Genomic DNA, 23700 nt, shown 5'->3' with positions numbered 1-23700 from the left:
ACCCCCAGTCCCAAGCACTCCCTCTTCTTTTCCCACATGCTTGCCCTCTTGCAAACAAACCCTGCCCTGGACTCTCCCGTGGATACAAGCTCAATTCTTCCCCAAACCACTTCTGCCTTCAAGCACTGGGTGCACCACACAATGCCCTGGCACCACACTTGTGCACACCCAGCTCTGATGCTCCCCTGTCACCGCTCCATCCCCAGCACTGATGTCCCTTCAGATGTGCTGCCCCATGTACCTGGAACAACAGATCCTGACCCTGAATGGGACACACACTGAATCGGTTACAGAAGATGCTTGAAGCAGCAAGGAGGCGCATGCTTGTCCTCCTATCCCTGACACCTGTGTACATCTGTCAGCTGAGGGGCTAGAGCAGCCTGCTGATGATTTATGTGTGTGCAGACATTTGCTTTCTGGTGAGTCTATTATGAAGACAGCCCAATCCATCAGCGGCTCACAGAGGTGGTCCCCAGTGTGACGTGGGAACGAGGATAATGTCACCTCTGCCCCCTGCTCACATCTGGCTGCTCCAGCCTGCCTGGCTGCTAGCAGTTTCCGTCCTGTCCATAGGGGACAGGGTGTTATCGTTCACATCCTTAAGTGTAATCAGAGTGAGAAAAGGGGAAAATTGCTTATTGCAGTTCTGGCAAAGTTTAGGGAGAGGCTTTCGTGTCAGGCAACAAGGCTGCAGGAGAAAAGCTCTTTTGGGTGTAAGGATTGGGATTTTGAGCAACTTCTCCCCAGCTAGTGCAGCTCTGGCATGGTCGTGCTCTTCCCACCATAGGTTATCTGAGCCACCACTTGGACCTCATCTTCCTGATCCATCCAGGCAGCCTTTTCAGCAGGGCTGACAGTGACCAGTGATGGGCTCTGTGTCCAAGATACAGCTCTTCAATTCAGTGTTCATTTTCAGTGATTTTACTCCTGTGATGAGTGGACCAGAAGGGCTCTGTGTGCCAATAGCTAAATATTCTTTACACCGTTCCCTTAGTTTCTCCATCTGTAAAGCAGAGAAAACAGTAGTAATGGCTGATTATCGACACAGATGGTTAGGATGCAATTCCTGCTCGTTAAATACTGTAACTTCTCTATAAAACGCCGCAGGAGAACACGCAGTGTGCAAACACACATCTACCCTCTGGTTTTACCACACTGAAGGAGCATCTCTCTGCATCTCCCCATTAGCTGGTCCCTGGTGCCGTTTACCCGGTGCCATTTACCCAGTGCCATGTGCATGGCACAGCTTAGTGGCAACAGATCCCTCCTGAAGGAGCTGTAGGAAAGCACCGTATAACGAGGGTGATTTGTTGGCAGTTTATCCCACATCCTTGGTGTGACTCAGGAGCCGGTGGCACAGGAGCTCCTGGAGAAGCGTGTGTGCCCATCCCTGCATGCACAGCCTGGGAGGAGGCACCAATTAATCCCACAGAAAGATATGGGGTTTGAAGGTCACAGCCTCCAGACAGCCAAACCCTGTGGAGACCATGTCCTGGCATCCACCTCCTGCTGGTGTCATTATCACTGCTGGTGCCACTGGGTCTGCTGTTAGCAGAGACACACCAGGAGGAGAAAAGAGATTTAGAGTAATATTACCCTAGCAGGGTAGACATAAGAGGCAAGCAGTTTCTTTGCGTGGGAAAGGCCGTTTCACTGCAAACCTGCCGTGGCAGCAAAGATGGGAGGTTTGTTGCTACGTGTTATTTCTGAACTGCACCAGAAGAGATACTGATCCGTACGAAGCCACCCACCAGATACCAGAGTTATGTCTGTTATTAGCATTGCCCCAGAGGAATATGCATGCACACGCCTTCACGCTGAGGAATGATGACTTGATATTAAGATGGCTCATCATTACCGGGTCAGAGCCTCTCTTTATTGCAGAGATTCATTCTTCCTCCTCCTTCTCCCCAAAGCAAGGGCAAATGGGCACATCTGGCCCTGGCTTTTGGCATGAAGTGCCCCTCATGTTTGTCACTGCCCTCTCTCACATCCAGTGCAAAGGACTCTTTGGTGTTTCTCCTCGCAGGTGCAATCTGGCCCCTGTCCAGGAGTACTCGCAGGACGTGGGCATGAAGACGGACCTGGTGACTATGAACCCCTCAGTCATCCAACGCGCCTTCGAGGACCTGGTGAATGAGACTTGGAGGGAGAAGCTGCTGCAGCGCCTCCACAGCCTCAACGGCAGCATCCTCTGGATCCCGGCGTTCATGGCCAAGGGGGGCAAGGAGCGAGTGGAGTGGGTGAACGAGCTCATCCTGAAGCATCACATCAACGTCAGGACTGCCTACCCCTCGCTGCGCCTGCTGCACGCTGTCCGAGGGTGAGAGTGTTTCTGGTGTGCCCAGAGCCAGGATTTCATGAGCTTCCTGAGCTGGAGAGCGATCCATTGCTTTGTGCTGGAGCTGTTTCTTCCTCCAGACCTGTGAGGACTCCATAGGCAGTGGCTGGTCCCTAGATGAGAACTAAGGACCACCTCGCAAGCAGGGGCTCCCCGCTCTGCTCTTTGAGTGTGAGGGCTTTTAGTCATGCAATATAGCGACCCTAAGTCTTGCAATGTTTTCCTGGGTGTCACTGTGATAACTCCCCAGCCTATGGTTAGAGCTTTCCGTGGAGAAATGTGTGTGCCAAGCTAGTGATGAGGTTTGGCACCTTGTGCTTGGGTGAGGTCAGGGAGTTCCTAGCAGTGGCAGGGCTGTTCATGAGTAGTCGTTGTGATGGTGCTAATTGCACTGCTCATCACAAATGACCAGCCCAAGCCAAGGAGGGCATTGATATGGTCTGGTCCTCTTGATTAGGTAAATAGGGCCAGGTGGTGGTGAAGGGACTTACTGGGAGGGAAGGAATGGGTCTTTCTGCTCTGTCCTTATAACTTCAGGTGTGTGGGACACAGAGGTTGTGCTGGGGATGGGCAGGATATAAAAGAGGGAGCCTCATAGGTAAGAATTCCATGTAAGTGGCTTCAGGATGGGGTGGGCTGTTGTTTTCTTGCTTTATTTCCCTAAGGAGAGTCATGATTCATTTAGGGAGTCTATGCTGGCGGTGGCTTATGCTGGAGTGGCAGCAGCTGCTCTTGCTGATCCTGACTAACCCTGCTGATCTCCCAGGATGGGAATTCACTCGTGTAGCTGATGTTCTTACCTCTAAGTTTCAGCATTAATGTTTCTTGATCGTCTTGAGTACTTCTAACCCCACACATCACTGAACCTGAGCTCTTCAGGTCCGTTGGTCCATGCTGGGAATTGGTCTGTCTCAGTTCAGGTTATGTGTAAGTACAAGGGGTGGGCAGGGACAGATTTGGGGGTCATTTCCTGCAGGAGCAAGCCTAAAGGGGTGCTCCAGGGAAGGGATGTGAAGGGCAGCTCTGCAGACAGGCTGGGAGGAAGGGAGGTTCTGATGCCACAGTGCATCACAGGCAGCAGTAATGGGAGAAAGAATGAACTGTGTCTGCCCCAAGTGCCTGTGTTTGAGGTTTCCCTGGGCTGGAGAGGTATTTTACAGAAAATGCTGGCTTTGAGGTAAAGGAAGGAAACACTATCACAACTCTGTGAAAGGGAGGAGAGGAAGTGAAAAAAAAAACCCACAACCCAAATTCTGAGCTATTTCTAGCTGTAATTGACTTACTTTCATCTGTCAAAATAGAATTAAGCTCCTGTAATAAGCCCTTTAAATCAACAGGCTGCTAATCCTGTGCTGGCAACCATTCCCAGTGCCAGAAAACTTCCCGTAGGAAGCTTTGTGGAGGGATTGGCAAGGCTTGGGCATCGCTTTCCTGCAGGAGAGGAGGAGGATGCCTCAATAAGCTCTGCTGCTGAGCTTATCTTCCAACTCATGGCATCGTCCTGGTCCTTCTGTGCCACAGCCCTGTGGTCCAGCTGGGCTGGCTGGCACTGTGGTTGTCCCTGTGCATGCACAGAGCAGTGTTGGAGCCTGGCTGGAGGGGATGCAGGGATTTTGGGAGAAGCCCAGGGCTTCAGCATTGTCTCTCAGTGTATGGAGTGATGCACCCCTCTCCCCTGTGGCTGGGAGAAGTGTCTTCTTTTTGCATGTGTTAGTGTTCCTGTGGGTTTTAATGGGGTCTTCTGCAAGGAACATGGGTTTGGGCTGCTGAAAACCTGGAACTCAGGGGGATACAACCAGTCAGGCCAGGGAGTGAGTGAAGTGGCTGCTGTTGGTGGGTGTCTGGGATGGATGTGATACCAGCACGTGATCAGACACCGGCAGATGCTGACAATAGGCTCTCAGTACCCAGTCTGAGCTACAGTGAAGACCTTGGTCCTGTCCTTTGTGCTGGTCACCATACTGAGGGCAATGGAGAAAGGTGGGTCCTGGCTGCACAGAGGCAGCACTAATTCAGTTATATGCAGAAGCCAGAGCTAATCCCCGTCAGGCTGCCCTCTAAGCCAAGGGAGCTGCTGCCTGACCTGCCCTCCTGCTCTCACACTTAGCAGCAGGAAAACAAGGATACCTGCTAATTAACAATTAATATGATTAAAGCTGCAGCCCCCTAGAAAGCCAGAACTCACAGGAGCACTTCAACATCCACCAGTGTGTGGCCTGGCCAAGGAGCTATGGGACCACTGAGGGCTGGGGGCAAAGGGCTGTGCTGCCTTGGGGAAAGGCTGGAGTCAGTGTTAACCCTTTCCTTGGGGCAGCCTCCTCAGGTTTGGACTCGAATGGATTTAAGAGTGATTCAGGCAGTATTGAATGAACTGGCCATAACTGGGAGTGGTGGTACTGATGCTCTTTGTACTGTATTAGGAAGTCTTTCAAGTACCTATAGGTAGGAGTCTTTCCTTCTTTCCTCAAGTCAATCTGACCAGAATCACTAAGAGTTTACTTATTTATCTTCTGTGAAACTGCCCAATTCCAACAATCATCCTATGTTTTTGCTTCGGAGCTCCTTGCTGTTACAGGGATATGGTCTCCAACGACTTCCTCTGTCTCTCCAGCTCTCTTTGCAGAACATGCCAGTCTGTAGCATTACGCTTCCTTTGACAGATCTAAGATTTGTGAAATGAATACATTTTGTGGCATGTAGCGTGCAGCAGAGAATCGATAATCCACAAAGCCCCGCAGAATATCCCTCTGTGCTGTGCTTACAGAGACAACCCGTCTTCTTCTTTGCTGGATCTAGCTACCCTTTATGATCTATCCTAAATTGATTTGGAAATCACAAAGAAATGCGGGAAGTCTTTCAGGCAAGGGACTCTTTCATATACTTTGTATTTTTCAAGGAAGAGCACTTTCTACAAAGGCTGCCATCTCAGCCAGCTTCAATTTGGCTACAAAAGCATTGCCTTTTCTCTTCTTCCTTTACTACCAGTGAAATACTTTTGTGAGTTCTTGACTGCCCCTTGAACCGCAGTATTTATTGTCCTGCTCTGCTTTCCCCCAGGCCAGAATGCATTTCAGTGGCAATTGAGCGTTTTTTCCTATCATTTTCAGTGCATTTGGGGCATTTGTAGAGTGTGTGTTGCTGAGATAAGTAAAATGCATTTGGTTTTGTTGTCCTTAACAGCATCATTTGAGACATCACCTTCCTAGCTATGAGGATGCCTTAAATGCTTGCTGATAGCTTTTTTTGTGTGGATCACTCTGGATAATCAGTGCAGGAGGGCAGAGCCTCTTCTTACATGGTTAATCTCCCCATCTTCATGCCAGGAGGGCAGAGAACCATCAGGATTTCCATGGAGGAGCTCAGAAGGAAGGTGAGTCGTTACCTAAGGCTGAAGAGGAAAGCTGTGCCATAGCAGGGAGCCAGCTCTTGGGGACGGTGCCATGCGTCTCAGGAGTGTGTGACTCACTTCAGAGCGATTCTGTCTCCTGAGCAATTCATCTGGCGAGCGCGGTGCTTGTCTCCTGGCTGGGAAGCAAGCAAGCCACTTATAAGTCATCTGTGAGTGTCTCCAAAAAGCCTTGTAATCCCTATTGCCAAGCAGCTTTTGTTGGAGAAATAACATGAAATGCAGGAAGCGAGGGAAAATAATTGTGTCTGGAGGTCTGACTATCACTCCTCATGGAGAATTCATGGATACGTTTTAGTTTGTCTTGTCGAATCCAGTCTAGCATTTCTCACTGTGTCCATCACGAGGGTCTCTTGGCAGTCTCCAGTTCTAATCCCGTAAGATTTTAAGAGCTTCTTGAAAGAAGAAAATAAATAATCAATAAATCTTCCAGCTCCTTGGCGGGGTCTCCGTGAGGTTTAACATCCAAATAGCTGTGACAGTTTGCATGCGATCTTCATGACGGTGAACACCTTGCTCAGGGTCTGTAGCTTGCGTAGCGCTGTTCTGCCCTGTGTCCTCAAAAGTGGTGCAGGCTGGCAGGGCATCAGGTGGATTCATCTTTGCTTCAGATGTCTCCCCGGGTGCTCGCACCCAAACAATGTCTAAGCCTTTGCTGATTTTTCAGAGTAGTGCTGCTCAGCTGCTGCCTTTCCCATCCATCAGTCAGCGTGGAAGCCTTCCTTACCCTGTGTCCTGATAAACCTGAATCCTTTCTAAGAGCTTTGCCTTGCTTATAGCCATGCAGGACGTAGAGGTGCAGATTGTTCTCCTAACCTGTTGCTTTGGTTGCATCACCCTGCTCTTTTGTGTTCATCCCCAGGCTCCTCTTTTCTCTAGCACATCCAGCCTAAGCTGCCGTGTTTCCTTTTCACAGCCCTTCAGCTCATCTTTTCACACTTTCTGTCTCAAGATCAGTTCTGCTGTTGATTAGCCAGCGTCACCCACTTGTGGGTTTTCTAAACCAGCTGCTTCATGCTTCTTCCCTTATGGTACTTTAGGCTTATAGGGGCTCCTCTAAAATATCTGCCATGGGGACTTGTGCCTTAAAAGCCCTTCCTCTTTGGTCCCACACATGGTTTAAGGACAATGGTCCTGTGCTTAGGTGGGAAACCAGACCCAAGCCAAGTCTGTGTATGTATAGGCCTGATTTGGTGTTTGGGCTTTGCCCTGCTTGGGGATAAAGCTCAACTCTGACTCTAGATCCAGCTTTTGGAGTTAGCATTAGCATGAATCTGGATGTGGACATGCACAACCCTACCTGTCCAGCACAGATCTCATCACTGTACATGGCTCTTGGCTATTTTGGTGGAGGTGAGAGAAGAGGCTGGATACATGGACAGGAAAAGGCTGGAAGAAGCTGGATGGGGGATAGCAGTTGCTCCCTGCGCTCCAGCACTTGATCTCCATCCACCCAGTAGCTGGGATACATGCTGTGCCCTTCCAGCACTGGTGGGTCCTGTCTTCTCCTGCCCCAGCCTGAGCACGGGGCACCCCGGGGGCACTTGCTCTGATTATCTGTAGCTGGTTTTTCATGAGTACTAATGGGAGCAGGATGTGTGTAGCAGACTAATAATATGCTCCTGACAGTCAAGGACTAGCACCTCCACAACAGCTTGTGTTTGTATCATGCTTTTATGAATAAGCTGGTTTAAAAGGGTCTGAAGTTGCATTATTTCAGCTATTCTGATTTGTATCACTAGATAATGCAGCTGATACTGCTGAAATTTGATTTCTTCATTGACCTGAGGATTTTATTCGTCAGGGAAATGGATTTTCTGTTTACTTTATCCTGCAGGTTTTAACCCTTACGTGGAGGGTACGAATTCCTTCAGGTTTTCCTCATACCCTGCCCTCACTAGTGGTCCTCAAACACTGCCTTTGGGGCCAAGATTTTACCCAGTGTTTCAGCCCATATCAAGGCCAGAGTCTGCTCCCTGAATTCATGAATGGTTTGGGTTGGAAGAGATCTTAAAGCTCATCCAGTTCCAACCCCTGCTACAGGCAGGGACACCTTCCTCTAGAGCAGGTTGCTTCAAGCCCCATGCGCCTCAGCACCCTCACAAGGAAGAATTTTCCTAGTGTCTGGTCTAAATCTCCCCTCTGTCAGCTTAAAGCCATTCCCCCTTGTCCTGTCACTACAAGCCCTTGTGCTGTCAGTGCGGTGGGGTTCATGCTCCAGATGTGCGATGTGGAAGTTGCCACCTTCAGTGTGAGCTGCAGCTTCCTAGGGGCAGTTTCACAGTGGTTTGTCTCCTGGAGTTGTCTCCTAGAGGGTTCCCACTGGGCTTTAAGGTCCAAATGCAGTGGTCGCTTCGCAGGAGGCTTACACTGGTGGTCGGGCAGGCGGTAGCAATGCAGTGTAGTTCTGCTTAGGAGAGTTCTTTAGCCTCTTGGAAACCTGTTGGAAAACTGATGTCGTTGAGGAGCAACCAGAGCCACGTACTGTTCAGGACAAGACTGAGCCTCCCTTCCTGAAGCCTCTGTCCTTGGCTACCATCATGTATTAGTTCAGATAGGTACTAAAACTTATGTGTAGGCTGCCTTCTCACAAAAGATAGCCTTGAACATCTGATGACATTTTCTATCTGTCACTATCATGATCCAAACCAAGAGCTGTCTTGGACAATTTTTGCCTGACAGCATCACGGTTCCTGTTCATAGCTACATCCCACTCAGGCACCAGCCTATCTCTGTAGCTGCTTCCACCCCTGAGGGTTTATTTGCAGCAACAGCACAGCACCAGCTTTTGAAGGAGGTCCACGCTGTGAGAATGGCTCTGAGAAAGGAGGGATTGGGTTTCAGGACTGCTCTTTGCTCTTCTCTTTTAATTGCTGCCTGTTTCCATAAAGTGATGCAGTTAATAGTTATGGTGATTGGTGTAGCCAATTTGAAAAATAATTACTGTCTTCTTCAAGATTATCTTTCCTCCTAATTAAAATCCCGGACCTCACATATTAAAGGTGTGCTGTTGACACAGCATCCCATGTGTGCCCAGACAACCTCATTTGGATTTACAGAATTAATTAGGTTTTATTTCCATCCCCAGCTGTTCTTTCCTGCACCAGGAACGTGGCCACTGTCTCAGTTGGCCAGTGGTGGGAGAGGAAAGGAGATCTTCCTGCAGAGCTCCCACACTCCTATCACGATCCAGTCATTTAAAACAGTATTCCCCAGACCTCACCAGAGGATTTCCCACCTTCGCTGTGCAGGAAACAAATTGCAAGTGCTGTGGCATGACCTGTGTTATGGTTTGGGCAGTATATATTATGTGTGTCATCTGTGTGTGTGGGCTGGGACAGCCTGGAGTCCATCACCCCCTCCCGAAACTGCAGCCAGCAGTGAGAATTTATGATGTTGTAGGAGCAAGGTTTATCATCCTTCTCATTTTCACAATACTGTGCCTGCAATAGAGCGAAATACAGGTAAAAGAGCCAGGTTTTTACTTTGTGTTATAAGAAACTGAATTTTAATTGTTCCCACCCCAGAATTACTGAGCGAATGCTCACAAGCTGTGTGTGCTGAGGTGGATACGCTGGGTTGGTGTTGATAGGGCTGCTTTTGGGTACCAGTTGCACATGCTTTGTTGGTCTTGGTAAGGCTGGATAGCAGGGGACAGTGTGCTTCCGTAGGGCACTTCTGTGTTTGATCCAGGTCAGTTTTGTCATCATCAATACACTTGAAAAATTGGTGGTCACATAAGTGTCCTGTACCCATTTGCAAGGGTCATTTCATCGTGCTGTTAAGGTCATTGTGTGTTCATAGAGTTTTTATGGCCTCTTGGCAAAACCCAGAAGTCAATACTTTGGGCAGGATTAAGGTCACCAGTATCTGCCTGTGCCCCAGCTGGTAAATTGATAAAAGGACAATTTAAGGCTGAAGCAGCTGCAAGACAAGCCGAGGCAGTTGTCTTGCCCCATAGCCAGCCAGTTAATGTGGCTTGACAGTTCTTCCCAGGTAGTTTCCCTGCTGCATGAGGATACCGTAATTCACAGTGTTAAATGGTTGTGATAATCTCCCATTTCTCTCTGCACACCAGGGGTCTAATGTGCTTACCCATAAGCTCATCAAGGAGGCTGTTTTATGGCTACCTATGGGAGAAGGTTGCCTTGACACCACAGTGAGCTTTGCTGTGTTCCTACAGCACAGCACATACAACTGGACAAGCCTAGAAAATGCTGATGCCGTGCCAATGGGATACTGGATTTCCCTGTTTCTTGCTCCTTTTTCATGCTGGATAAGTTAGGCAAGGAGACCTCCTTACCAAAATGTCATATTCATCTTTTGCTAAAGCTGCAGGCACTTTGACCCCAAACCCTTGGGGTTTGGGACCATGATAAACCCTGCGGTGACCTTCCTGCACATGCCCAGGCAGTCACTCTGCTTCCAGAATTTGATTTCCCAGAAAAGTCAATTTTTCTCTTATCTGGCTGAGAGCAAGCAAGTACATTTTGTGCCTTGGTTGCTAAACTTTAATGGCTTTCATGAAAAGCTAATTTGCAGGATTAAGGCTCAGCTCTCCCAAGGGTTCCTGCTGTCTGAGCACCAGAACCTCAGTAGCCCAGCAGAAAGTGCGAATGAGGAGCAACACTTTCCATGGCTCCCCATCCCTGTTCAGCATCCCAAACCTCTGGAAAAAGCACAGAAATGCCACATGCTCCCCTCCACTTCCTCACCTTTTATCCCAAGTGCTGCAGTGGCTTGGTCTGTGATATTGATCTCCTGGGTTGATTAGAAGATAACTGTAGGCTGAATCTAAACACAGGCCTTTTGAAATATCTATTAAAGATAATCCATGGGTTTGAAGGGGCAGCAACGGGATGCGCTGCTGCATTAGCCCTGGCTGTTGGGGGGCAGCACCAGCATCGGACTTGCTGGGGAAGAAGGAGTGGACCCTGGAGGGGTCCTTTTTCTTTCTGATTTTGCTCCTCTGACAGTGTGTTTCTGCTGAGCAAACCACATGAGTTGCCAGTGCAATAAACACTGGGTGATGGAACATCTTCTTACGGGATGTTGATGCTGCAGTAACTTTTATCAGCAGCCCAAAATACAACTGCTGATGCTCGTGCATTGCTACATCCTTCTCTTCATAAAAACTGACCCACTTCTCAGCAGAGAGCACATCTGACCCCTGTATTCCATATTATATACTGCAGTATTCCATGCTGTGTGTCTCATGAGCTGATGTTGCAGAGTGTGGTGATGTGTTTTGGTCCAGGATCACAGAAGCAATCACTGGGTTAATGGGAACACAGCAGTGTGTTTTAGCTCTTTCAGCCTGGTGACCCTTTATTCCAAGACAAATGATTTTACAACCCTGTTGTGTTTACTGTCAGAGTAAAAATCTTCATTCATCGATGAAAATCATCAGCATGTGTGTATGAGTGTGTCTGCTTCGAGCGGTTGATGGAGTCTACTTGACGTGTGGATGGTTTGGTCTGTGATATTGATCTCCTGGGTTGATTGGAAGATAATTGTAGGCTGAAGTAGTGAAAGCCGCTGTTGCAAGCGATTTGTTTTTCATAAAGGATTGCCGAGGCATGAGATGCTTCAATGCCATAGCAACACGTGTGATGTAACAGAGAGCAGGAGGATGCTTATTCATGAAGCAATCCCTGGAGAGGCTTTTTCTTGGCATGGAGAACTCTTCTGCTAGTCAGCAACCTCTCACTTCGAATCACCAATGTATCTCAGTCAGAGGCTGGAGGGATAAAATACAAGTGCAAGGGGAATAACACGCTTTACTCTCCCTTTGCAGGTACTGGCTAACCAACAAGGTGCACATCAAGCGACCCACCACCGGCCTCCTCATGTACACCTTAGCCACTCGCTTCTGCAACCAGATCTATCTCTATGGCTTCTGGCCCTTTCCCCTGGACCAGAACCAGAACCCTGTCAAGTACCACTACTACGACAGCCTGAAGTACGGCTATACCTCGCAGGCCAGCCCGCACACCATGCCCTTGGAGTTCAAAGCCTTAAAGACGCTGCACCAGCAGGGAGCCTTGAAGCTGACTGTGGGGGAGTGTGATGGGGCCACGTAGGGTGGTCCCCGGCCACGTTCCTGCACAGCCACGGGAAGAAGGGGAGGGGGCAGAAAGGACAAGTGGTGCCTGGTGGGGTTGGTTGTCTTTGTCAATGCGCAGAACAGCGACACAAATATATATACGTGGTACCTATATATATTGACCTGAGTATTATAACTGTTCGGTGTTCACCAAGGAAGGGGCAGGAGAGATGCTGGAGCATCTGGCTTGACTGGCCTGGGTGAGACCCCTTGCCATGGGCTTGCTGGGCTCGCCCTACGTCCGAAAGGTGTGAAGGTGGCCTTGGTTTTTGAGGGTATGTTAGGTGATGGGTAAACGTTAAGCCGTTTGTCGTGACTGGTCCAAGGTTGGTAGTTAGTTTGTTTGGCCAAGGATGCCGGCGCTATGCAGCAAGGCGCGTTCTTGGCCCCGTGCTCGTGGTGGGGAGGGGAAGGGGCAGGGAGCGGGGTGGGCAGGGAAGGTTTGTTGGTGGCTCTCACAGCCAAGGGACTGCCCATGGAACCAAGCAGGACCTGTCTCCTGCCCAGCAGGGATCAGTGCCCGGCAGTGGTGCACAGTTCCACCCAAAACATGGACCACCAGGCTGAGCACAGCCTCCAGAGAGGTGAGGGTGAAGCCTCCAGGGCTGCAGCTTGATCTTCAGGAGGTGGTGGGGAGCAGTGCTAAGCTGATCCTAGTGATATTTGCTCCGAGGGGAGATGTGAGGGCCTCTGGAGAACGGGCACATCAGCATTGAGCCAGGCAGACGGTGACGAGGATGCTGAGCATGTATTTTTCTCTTCCTTTTCTAAGGAGTAATTTAGAAAGGAGCCAAGATGCTGGAACGTGGCAGAGAGGAGGTTCGCTGCTGCAAACTGGCACCATTAGTATTAAGTGTCTTACTGTGCCACAGTCGAAGACACTCAGCATCTGTCAGGGCTCGTGAAAACCATAAGTGCATCTAGCTCTTAATTCCCAAATGCTACCTGCTAAGCAGCCTGCCTTCTCTCCCCCTCCAGAAACAACCACTAAAGTATTGGTGATAGGCCTGAGACCCAGCCAAGCAGAAAGACCACAGGACTCCAAGAGACTTTGTCAACTCCAAACACTTTATTCTCTTTCCCCACCAAGAACCAGCACACAGTGCTGCCCTCCCGAAGTCCTGCTTTGTCCTTTCTGTCAAGATCTGATTAGCTCTTACTCTGAACAGTTAAATCGGATGTCAGATGGACCTTGGTGGGATGCTTGCCTAGTGATGAATGTCAAAGAAATAATCTTTTCCCATTATAAAGGAATATATTCCAAATATATATTGGAATATATGTATTTGGAATATATATTCCAAAATATAAAGGAGCTTTTATAACCACATTTGCTTTTCTCTGAGTTTTTGGGGTTTTGAGGGAAGTAACTAGTTTGATCTGATTAGCCCGTTTAATTTTCTGCTTCTGTAGCCTGCTCTGTTTATCTCCTAATTAGCACTCAGTGCCAGGATGCAGGTGAGTCCGGGGTTCAGTGAGTGCAGTTTGGGTTTAATTTGCGGGAGAATAAATAACACTACACAGGCAAGCCTCAGATGCGCGCTGCGGTGCTTTCCTGGCAGGGTATCATCACCTTTGTGCCTCCTCCTACTGCTGTGTTTTGTAGGTTAAAAAGCGTACAGTTTGGGGCTGAAATACTTGACATTGTCTCTTTAAAAAATGGAGTGTTTCAAGTGGTAAAAGGAAGAGCTCACTTTCATGTTTTGGGATGTAGAAGCTACTGTACCCGTAGGAGCCTCCAGCCTGCTAATTAGTGTCAGATGAAGATGCCTAAGATTAAGGTATAAGCAACATTATAGTGGATAAATGTGGGCTAATCTGCCACCGAGGGGATGTTTCTTTCCAACTCCAGAAAATGATTTCTTTTATGTATTTTCTTAAAACCTGGCACTTTTTTAATTATCTTTTTTGCTTGAGTTTCATTACACGATAAAGCTCAACCTGGCTGTGAACCTCGGCGTAAGCTGGGGGGGTGTCCTGAGACAGGAGGAGACAGAGTAAAACTGCAAGGTGGAAGTAGTTCTGCAGTCCCAAGGAGCTTCCTGTGATTCAGGAGTGGTTGTTAAAGCTGGATAATTCCCTGGTTTGTCCCTAGCACAGAGGAGGGACTGCTAAAGCCAACCGTTGTATTGAGGGGCCTGGGCACGGTACTGATTGCTGTTAGCAAACCTTCTTTTTAAATAAAAATACAAGAAATGAAATAAAAGTGCAGGGGTTTATGCTTGGTTTGTATTTATTTTTATGGACCAGAAGGGTGAGAAGGGGGGCAAGACCATAAAATACCATGAGATTGAAGGAGAGACCCTGAAACCTCCTTTGCCAGTGAAGGAAAGGGGAAGGCTGTGCTTATTTGCCCTTCTGGGGTGGATGTCAGTGCTCTGCCAGGGGTCATCCAAAGCCACCGGGATATCTTCCCCGTGCCTACAAAGAGTACTGAGTTGAATCCAACAGCAGCACAAGTGGGGTGAAAAAGGGATGGGAGAAGGAATGTTCTCGTGCCCTTGAAGCAGCTGCTGGATCGAAGCACAGGCAAGTTAGAGGCAAATTATTCAGGGAGATGAAATTGCTGGTGATGTTTCTATTTCCAGAGTGGGTCCTGCTCACCCCTGCTTTAAAAATACATTAAACCAAGAGCCAAGACCCTGCAGCTATTGGAATCAATGGCTGAGCTCCCATTCCACTTCGCGGCCATGCAGGTTGGTCCCTGCTGAGTTTATATGCTCAGAAACACCGAGAAATTTCTCCTTGCTTTAGTGAGCTGTGTTAAGTCCTCCGGTCTGGTTCTCTGAGCAGTTCCTCAGGTAGGAAAGGCACTTTATCATCTCTATTTCCAGAAATAGCTGGGACCTGGCTCCACCAAGCCCAAACCCCCCAGCTCAGCAAGCTGTAAAGCCCATGGAGCAGCAGGAGCAGTTTCAGGTCCACCTTCTGCTCTGCACAGGGAGCAGCAGTGCTGGTGGTAGGTGGATGATATTTGGGCTACTTTGGGGCAGGCACCAGCCGTTGATCAGCCACAGAGCAGCAGCACAGCGGCTGCCAGATGCTATGGGGACCTGATGCCACATCGGGCTGCTGCTTGACGAGTTTCTTCATGCCCAATTAAGGCTCTCCTGTCATCAGGAGTGAAACAAAAAGAGCATTGATGCTATTCAAGCAGGGATGCATGTGTTGCACCATGAATGTACTTAACTGCCCTAAACAACAGCAGTAGCTCCTTTCGGCCTTTGCTCCTCCATCCCGCTGTTCCCTCTAGCAGTTGAGGACAGCCCAAACTGCTGATGCTGGTGTCTCTGAGGTGGGGAGCTCCATCCCATGTTTGGCGCATTTGTGCCAAAAGGCTTTCAGATGCTGACAAGTGACCTAAACTTGTAAAATGGAAGTAAACTTGAGTGTCTACCTGGCTAAGCCCAGAGTTTGAGGCTGTGTTTCCCAGTGTGGTTTTGAGGAATAATAGTCTAATGGATGATTTTGCTAAACCCACCCTCTTCCTCACTGTTTGCCTCTGGTGCATTTTCTTTTTACAACAGCTTGGGGATAGGATTCTTATCTTCCAGCACAGCCACACCATGGCCAGAAGCACAGCTGCCTGGTCTGCTTTGCTTTTTAACCATGGTCTGCCTGCTTACATCCCAGCCTTCAGATCTGCCACATGCTTCTTTGTGTCCCCAGGCTAACAGCCAGCCCTGCCATGAAACCACTACGCTCACAAATGCTGTCGGGCTGCTCGCTCCTGTTTTCCTCTCCCCTGGATTATTCCAGTGATTTTGGTCCCTGGTGAATGAACCTGTCATTACAGACCTGCCCAGGCTGAACAAGGATCGTTCAGACAAGAAGTTTAATTCAGCTCATTCCGTGCTCGTTGCTCCGTGCGTGTGCTGCGGAGCCATGCAGAGGAGGAATGCAACAGCACAGCAGTTTTGTTCTTCCTATAACAGTATCTATATATCTACAGTGACGTGGCTGTTGCTCTCCTGGGGGAGATCTTGCCTTTATCTTGCACTGGCACAGAGTACGGCTCCTCTGGTCAAGCTGCAGAGTCTGCAGGCTCGGTGCTGCCAAGATCACTTATAACTAATGCTTGTTCTGCCTTATTTAAAGCTGACTTGGGTGAGTTGCAGCAGCTCTTCTGAGCGGCGGTGCAGGACCCCAGCTGCCTCCTGCATCCCCAGCCCCTTGTCCAGGCAGGGCTGGCAGAGCAACCGCTTCCCTCCCAGCTACTGAATGATGGATGATGAGATGGAGGAGGGACAATCACCTTCCCCTCAACGCTTCATCAGCCAAGGCTTGGTGCAGGGTCAATAACCAATCCTCTGCTTCAGTCACAGCCCCGATAATAAGTGAACAAAGTGCAAATAGCCATTGTGAATCAAATTACTTCTTTTTCTCATTTATTTCAAGCTGCCTGAGAGGGTTTTAGTTTAATGCCAAGAGACTACTGAATCATCTTCTTTTTTTATTCCTTAAGACACCAGTCTTGCAACCAGGAAGACACAACATTTTGTTCTGAAGGTGTAATGAAAATTGTTTGCATTTTTACATTGCAGTTTGGATCCTGCTTGGGAATAACACTGAACACTGTGGACATCACAGTCTCGCTTAAAGGACACAAATGGTTTCAGGTGATCCCAATGGAATTCGGTTCTAATTTTGCGCAAAACAGTCTAAGAAAGGTTAAGCCATCTACAGATCTTGAGATGTAGATGTTATTTTTTGACCGCCAGTCCTTTTAAAGATTTAAAGGATCCTATTTCATGCTAGAGAGGCTTGAAACTATGGAAATTAAAGCTTAAAGCTTTGAGAGACCACAGGGGATGGCAGGGAATTGGTTTTACTCCAGAGTGCCCCGCAATGTCAGGAGGTAAAACCAGGCGCATAACCATGGTCTCCAAGGGAATGCTTTGTTAAACCACACATTTCTCAGCTCTCTAAGTGTTTTAGTTGCTTTCCTTTTTAGACTTCTCACATTTATGGATGGTTTATTAACACCTATTTTCAGCTCTAAACGTTACCGTAGTGCCTTTGGCATCAGACAGCAGAATTTCACTCTGGGATCCCCCTTTTGACTACATCAAATCCTTTCTAAGTTTCCTTTTATTCACCTCTATTTAATCTTATTTTTTCCCTATGATAACAACTGAGTACCTACAAGCTGGCAAGTCTCCTCTGCGACTCCAGTACCATCACAGGATGGCTTGTATCCAAACTCTACGTTGGGTCATCTCATCACTGTGGATACTGCAGCATTCCCAGCTTAAATTCCAGTTTGAAGAGGGAATGGACTGCATGTCTTGTTTCTGTCCCCAGACAGTTGTACATCACCCATGTATGTAAAGAAATGACTGAGAAAGACCTTGGAGAGAGGTCTAAGTGATAACCAAAAGAAATCATACTACCAAGTGGATGGACTTTTCTCCTAGTGTTAGCAATGTCAAGGCATTCCTTTTCCAGCTGGAAATAACTCCCGTTCAGTTCCGTCAAGCCTCGCCTGATACAAGAGCAAAGCCATCACATGCCAATTACATTTACAACCCAGCTGAAGGCAGATGCATTTAGCTGCTTAACATCATCACCAAGCAAATATACAAGCGCTTCTACAAGAAGTGCAATCAGCACCCACCAACCCTTCCCACTGTGATGCTCTCATGACCTTGTGCCTGAGCTGAGAGCAAACATGAAGTAACAGCCTGGATGGAAATATCTCCTTCTTGGTAAGCATAAGAATCCTCAGCACTCAGCCAGCAGCAGCTGTCTCCAACACCTTAAAAAAGGCACAGGACAAGAGGAGGGTATATGCCAGGGATGGCTGAGGAGATGTCACCTTAAAGGAGATACCAACCTTCCTTAAGACTGCACATTGCAAGCACTGAATGTACTGCTCATGCTAAAAACAGAGGTGAGCTGTATCTGTTGCACTGTTTCAATGAGAAAAGCAGAGTTTGAGCAAGGATTAGGCACCAGGACAATGCGAAAAAGCAGCTGGGGTGTTGTCCCCCCTCAAAGTGCCAGAACAAACCTGCCAGCACTGCTGGAGGAGTGCAGCCAGCAATAAAAGTTAAGTCTCTCTATGCTGAGATGGTGGCAGGCCATCTGACACTAATCCTGTGCCTCCAGCAAACAAAACCTCCCAGGCACTGTGCAACATCCACAGCTATTTGCTGGTTTGCTTGCTTCAGGGATCATCTCCAGCAAGGGCGGATGAAGCATTCCATGCTCTTGCACAATCCAGGCAGCAAAGGTTAAAGCACATTGTAGGGATTTAATGGGTTTTTTAACTAGCACTCTGGAAAGCCTGACACTGCTTTCTAGAGAATGGTGCAATTTAGGCTTCATAGGAACCACAGAGCAAGGGAAATATTGTGCTTGGACCATCAGTCTTGTAGCATCTTGCTGTGCAGGTTCCATATGAGCCTGCCTAACTCTGCTCCTGCCTGAAAATGACTTTGGATTTGAGACTGCTAGAAAAGAGGAGAAGAGGCATGCTCTGTTCCTGGACTGCATATTAGTGTTCCATATGGGTGCAGAGCCAAAGCATATGGACCTCCATCTGCTAGGCAGGCCTGGCCTGGCCCCATGGATGGTTTATAATGCATGTGTAGATTCATCCAGATTTGGGATGCCTCCAAAGCAAGAGGCGAGCCAATGACTCAAATATTGTGTAAAGCCATTGAAACTAATGGCACTAAACAACAGTCATTTGTCTCCTGTTTGATTTTACGTGCTGTAAAATAATGAATTAGTTACGGGGGTGGGTGAATATTATGTTGTGGATGGAAGCTTTGAAGGAAACATGGTTAAAAGAAGACAAAACAGAAATCATCCCAGTTATTCTGTATCATCTTACTGCAGTGTGTTATTCCCCAGAAAGTAAGCTGTGTCCTTCAACTTCAATAACATGGCATTTGTGGTCCATCTGTGATCTGATTTAAGGAGGTTTGCAAGCATAATTCAGGAAACCTTCAATGACAAATTCAAGGAAGCTGTAGAAAGGACTCTTGAAGTTCTTCCATAACTAAGATAACCCTAGGAAAAATGAACTTCTCTCCTACAAGCTCTATATTAACCACAAGCCCTGGATTTGGATGTTTTCTTATCTTTAAAACAAATAATGAGCCCAAAAGAGTCCAGGTTTTTCTTAGCATGCAATGCTGTTCCTTGCATTGAGAAGCCAGTGTATGGTGGGACACATCCTGGCCTCGCTGCAGTCATAGAATCATAGAATCATAGAACAGTTAGGGTTGGAAAGGACCTCAAGATCATCCAGTTCCAACCCCCCTGCCATGGGCAGGGACACCTCACACTAAACCATCCCACACAAGGCTTCATCCAACCTGGCCTTGAACACCGCCAGGGATGGAGCACTCACAACTTCCCTGGGCAACCCACTCCAGTGCCTCACCACCCTCACAGGAAAGAACTTCTTCCTTATCTCCAATCTAAGGATTGTCAAGAGGCAGCTTCCACCAATTCCATCAAGACTGTGATTTCACCCACCACAGCAGAAGGTCACATCTGCAGTTCAAAGGATGGACCTCGGCAGCTCGATTTCAGGCACCGTGCTGGGAAGATTTCTGCTGAATCTTCCTACAGAGCTGTGTGGGACACACGATTAAAGGCATGGGATGAGCGCCAAGGAGATGGGCTATTGTGTCGGCCCCTGGGAGAGTTCATAGCAGGAAAAAACCCTCTTTCCGCTATAAGAATTAATCACCATGCATGTTAGCTCCGTGGTTTGGAGAAATCACTGTGGCCTGATTTCCTTCAGCACTTTTATTCCTGGCTGGAGACCAGGGGAGTTGTCGAGGCTGCTGACTTAAGACACCGTAACAAATGCCTAGAAATGACTGGGCAGGCGCTGTGATTTGTAACCTGGGTGTCTCACCTGCCTCAAGTACGGGCCTCCTGGCATCTCTTCTTGGGATTTTAAGGAAGGGGCAGGTTTACAAGCACACCACCCTGCTCCTGGGCTTTCCAGGGGAGACCAGGAGGGCACAGATTTCTTGGCTGAAACCCATCTGAGAAGCCAGGCAGTTCTGAACATCCTGTGGTTTATTTTTGGAAGGAGTCATTTGGGTAATTGCATGTGTTAAATGAAATGCAATTAGGGATGGAGAGAAGGTGTTACATGTGTGTTGGAAGAGGAGCCAGCTCCTAGCCAAAGGATCTGCTAATAATGTGGACCCCCTGGAGCCCTGCATGTGCTGCAGGGCAAAGGGAGCGGAAAGGAGGTTCTGTAGGGGTGCGTGGTTATTTATGAGTGTTTAATGTGAAACGGGGTATGGAAACAGTTGCATCTGCGATGTGTCTTTTATGGTCTTCCCAAGGTTTTAATTAAAAACGCAATAAAAGCACAACTATAGGAAACCAGGATGGTTTAAAAATCGTCTGCTTGAGGTTGTTTGGGAGGGGGAGAGAAAGAAAGTCAAAGAACAACTGTTTGTATAAAAGCTTTCGGGACACTGAGTTCACATGGAGAAATAAACCCTTTGGGAAAGGTTTTCCTGTTAGGAAGCACGTGCTGCCCGAGACAATAAAGTGCAGGGAGCGGCTTCCATGTTGCCACAGGGATCTGCAGGACGGCTGTTTCCCCATCGGATACATCTGGCTGTGGTGCAATGCCAGAGGATGGAGAACAGGACCACATGCCAGGAGATGGGATGCGGAGGACACTGGGATTTGGGCAGGGATGATGTTTGGATGGCTCAGAAGGGTTTCGGCTGTAATTTCCAAGATGATAGAGCACGATGCATTTTGTGCTTGGCGACAGAAGCACTAAAATCATCTTGTGCAGCACCTGTTGCCTCTGACAGAGAACAACAGGAAAGTGCTGGCACATGATGGGAAGGAGGTAATGAGGCCAGGAGAGGCAGCTGCAGGGCATAAGGGCATCATCACTGGTTGTTTTAAAGGGGTTATATGAGTTCATGGTCTTAGAAGCGGTTAGGGGTTTGTTCCCTATGGCTGTGGGTGCTTACTCCACCTGGGGATAAATGCAGTGGACATCTCTGAGAGCTGGAGCCCTTTTGCATGCCTGTGAGTATTCACATTTCTCAGCAGAGAAGAGAACCCTGGGCCAACCACCCCAGCACTCCCTGGCTCTTTCTCCATCACCCCCATAACCTCGGTGCTTTTAGACCTTAGTTTTCACTATGCATGCTACTTGGCTTTTTGCAAGAAAAGAGCTGCCTACACCCCAAAATGGTCCTCATTGCTCCCGGAGAAGCATCCTGGATTAGTTTATTCCTGACAGTGTTCAAAAGCTTGGAGCAATTTGGTCTAGTGGAACGTGTCCCTGCGTGTGGCAGGGGGTTGGAACTGGATGAGCTTTAAGGTCCCTTCCAACCCAAACCATTCTATGGTTCTGTGGTTTTCTGTCTGCCTTCCAGGTGAATTCAAGCAGTGGTGGCTCCAAGCAGCCCCCAAAGACCAAGGTTCCCTGAGCTGATGGTTGAAACAGCAAAGATTAGCCTCTAAAATTTAATGAGTATCCCTGTGAAAACAGAATCCCAAGGATAAAACAACAGCCGGGAAAAAAGCAGCCCATTGAATGCTGATCCAATTAGGGCTCCCAACCGATCCTCATTACACATCCGCTCCTGACATTTGACAGTGCAGTTTAGAGCGGTGAAAAATCCCCTTGAAAAGGCAGATTGGCATTTTGCAGAGGAATGTTTTTATAGTGCTGCTATTGGCTTTCAGCCCCCCGCTCCTACCCTCACGTGGGGAAAAACACACCCTTGGGCTTGGCAAAGGGGTAAGGAACAGCCATGCCGACTGATGGGGAAACTCCTGGTGAGCAAACTACTCACTGCAGTGAGCACAGGCAACCCCTGGCCTTGGCTTTCCACACATAGGGTCCTCAAGAGGGAGCATTTAATAAGATACAGAAGCTGTGTTTTTTTGGCTAAGCAGAATATGAAATCGCCATGGCAACCTTTCTTCTGAGGTGATCCGAGTCAGGTAGCAACGGCAGAGATGAGTTAAAGGTCATCCCTGCAGAGGAAGATGGGCACTGATGAAGCACTTTAACAAGTCACAGGGGAGGTGGCATTTAAAGCCACCCAAAGGGCTCAGCCAGACCCGTGAATGGAGAGAAACCCAAGAACAGCCGTGATTTGGGATGCTCCTGGCTAAGAGCAGCATCTATCTACAAGCCAGCAGTGCCCAGAGCTCACTTCAAGAGCGTACAAGGAGCTAAGAGATGTAGGTCCGGCCCCAGGTCTCCAGGAATGGAGAAGGGTTTGCGTAGCAGCTTAGCAAGCAAATGCTCCTGCTCTGGAGTGAAAGCAATAGTGACATGCAAGAAATGAGACCTCATGCTCCAGCAGGGAGATACGGGGAGAAAATCATTTCAGAAGTCATCTGACTGACTAATTGCAAACCGATTTTCACCGGGACTTACACTTCCAAATGCCTGAGGACCTTTGAGAAACATCCGCTCCCTCCTCGGACAAAAGGCTCAGTGCAATTTATGACAATGAGCCAATGCTATTATCCTCACTGCACAGATAAGGAAAACAGAGGCACGAAGGGTTTTACTGTCATCTCCATAGCTAAAGCCAAGCACTTAAAAACAGAGCTTGGTGTTCAGCAGAGGTGGGTGCCCTGTATTTCTGCAAACCAACGGCTCACCCGGTGCTTTGGATGATACAGGACGGGGTAGGTTGGTCTAAGTGACCCACCGCAGGTCAGGCAGCAAGTCAGTGGCAGGGGCAGAGAGAAAAGCCCAGGTTTCCTGGCTCCTGCACCTCTGCTCTGCTCCTTAAATCGTAACAACCAAAGCATCCTTTGCAGGTAGCAGGCACCAGACAGAGGCGTGTGGCAGAGACAGAGACTGTCTGGGTCACTGCAACCCAGGGTAGGAGTGGGAGGGCAGAGTAAATCCCTATGAAGGACTCCTACCATTTCAGGATGCTTCTCTCCCCTGGGAAGGAAGCGCTGGAGCTGGTAACTCCGGAGTTCAACCTTTCTCCCAGGTTGCAGCAGTAGTTTGGTATCATACCTGTAGGAATGTTTCTGTATGCCATCTATTTTTAATTCTGTTATGTTTCTCTGGTTCTTAGAGTCCTTTTCCAAGCTTTTTTTCCCTGCAGCCATGCGGGTTTGAAACTTGCAGCTTTTGTTGTATTAATGAAAGCTGAGCATCACAAACAATCTCAAGTTCAAGAGCTGTGACTTCAAAACCCCAACGTATCACACGAGCTGTGAAAAAACGTTGTTCCAGCTCACAGCACTTCTGTTCCCCGTCCCTGCAAAGCTCGGCTTTTCCCCAGAGCTCGCATCATGTTCTCAGCTGTAACTTACCTTCATCTCCTCCACGGCTGCAGCTCCTGCATCAGGACCTTCACTGTTAGAAATGAGGTAGGGAAATCTCTTCAGGGTAAGCTCAGTGACTGGGGGAGAAACCAGAGGTTCAGGAGATATTAAGAGCTTGTTCTCACTCTTTGCTGGGAGCAGGGACCTTGCAATCTCCTACCACCACCAGCCCTGTTGTCTCAAAGCCCCTTTATTTGCTGCACACCATTCAGATCCTGCCTGCCCACACTGGTGGATTTGTCCAACCCGATGTGTACTTACTTGCATCAAAAACATCTCCATAGCTCTATTTTAGGGGGAGAAGATCAGGAAAAGGTGGATCTGAAATGAAACCCAAAGAAAGTGCCCTGGGGAGACTCTGCAAAACACATGGATGCTGCAACCTCCCCGGACCCCAGGAGTTTGCTGGTTCTTACTGTGATTTCTGCTTCTCTAACCAAAGCCACATGCTTGCTGCTGGCCCCAGACCTCCTGGCTGCAAACCCAACTGAACACAGGATTATACAAGTGCTTTGTGCCTGTTCCTCTTTCCAG

The 23700-nt window shown here is 48.4% G+C and overlaps 1 protein-coding gene across 1 annotated transcript in view; it reads left to right on the top strand.

Moving 5' to 3' along the window:
* The window catches only part of ST8SIA2 (ST8 alpha-N-acetyl-neuraminide alpha-2,8-sialyltransferase 2), a 30302-nt gene extending 18051 nt beyond the window's left edge, over window positions 1-12251 (top strand). Inside the window, exons 5-6 of the mRNA XM_065688310.1 lie at window positions 2030-2323; window positions 11545-12251. Of these exons, the coding sequence (XP_065544382.1) occupies window positions 2030-2323; window positions 11545-11830 (580 nt within the window). The 3' untranslated portion in view covers window positions 11831-12251. The remainder of the gene's footprint in view (window positions 1-2029; window positions 2324-11544) is intronic.
* The last annotated feature ends 11449 nt before the right edge of the window (window positions 12252-23700 follow it).

The sequence above is a fragment of the Lathamus discolor genome, chromosome 8, assembly GCF_037157495.1.
Source record: "Lathamus discolor isolate bLatDis1 chromosome 8, bLatDis1.hap1, whole genome shotgun sequence".
NCBI lineage: Eukaryota > Metazoa > Chordata > Aves > Psittaciformes > Psittacidae > Lathamus > Lathamus discolor.
The sequence above is the reverse complement of the archived record's forward strand: the minus strand, read 5'-3'. Positions and strand labels throughout refer to the sequence as shown.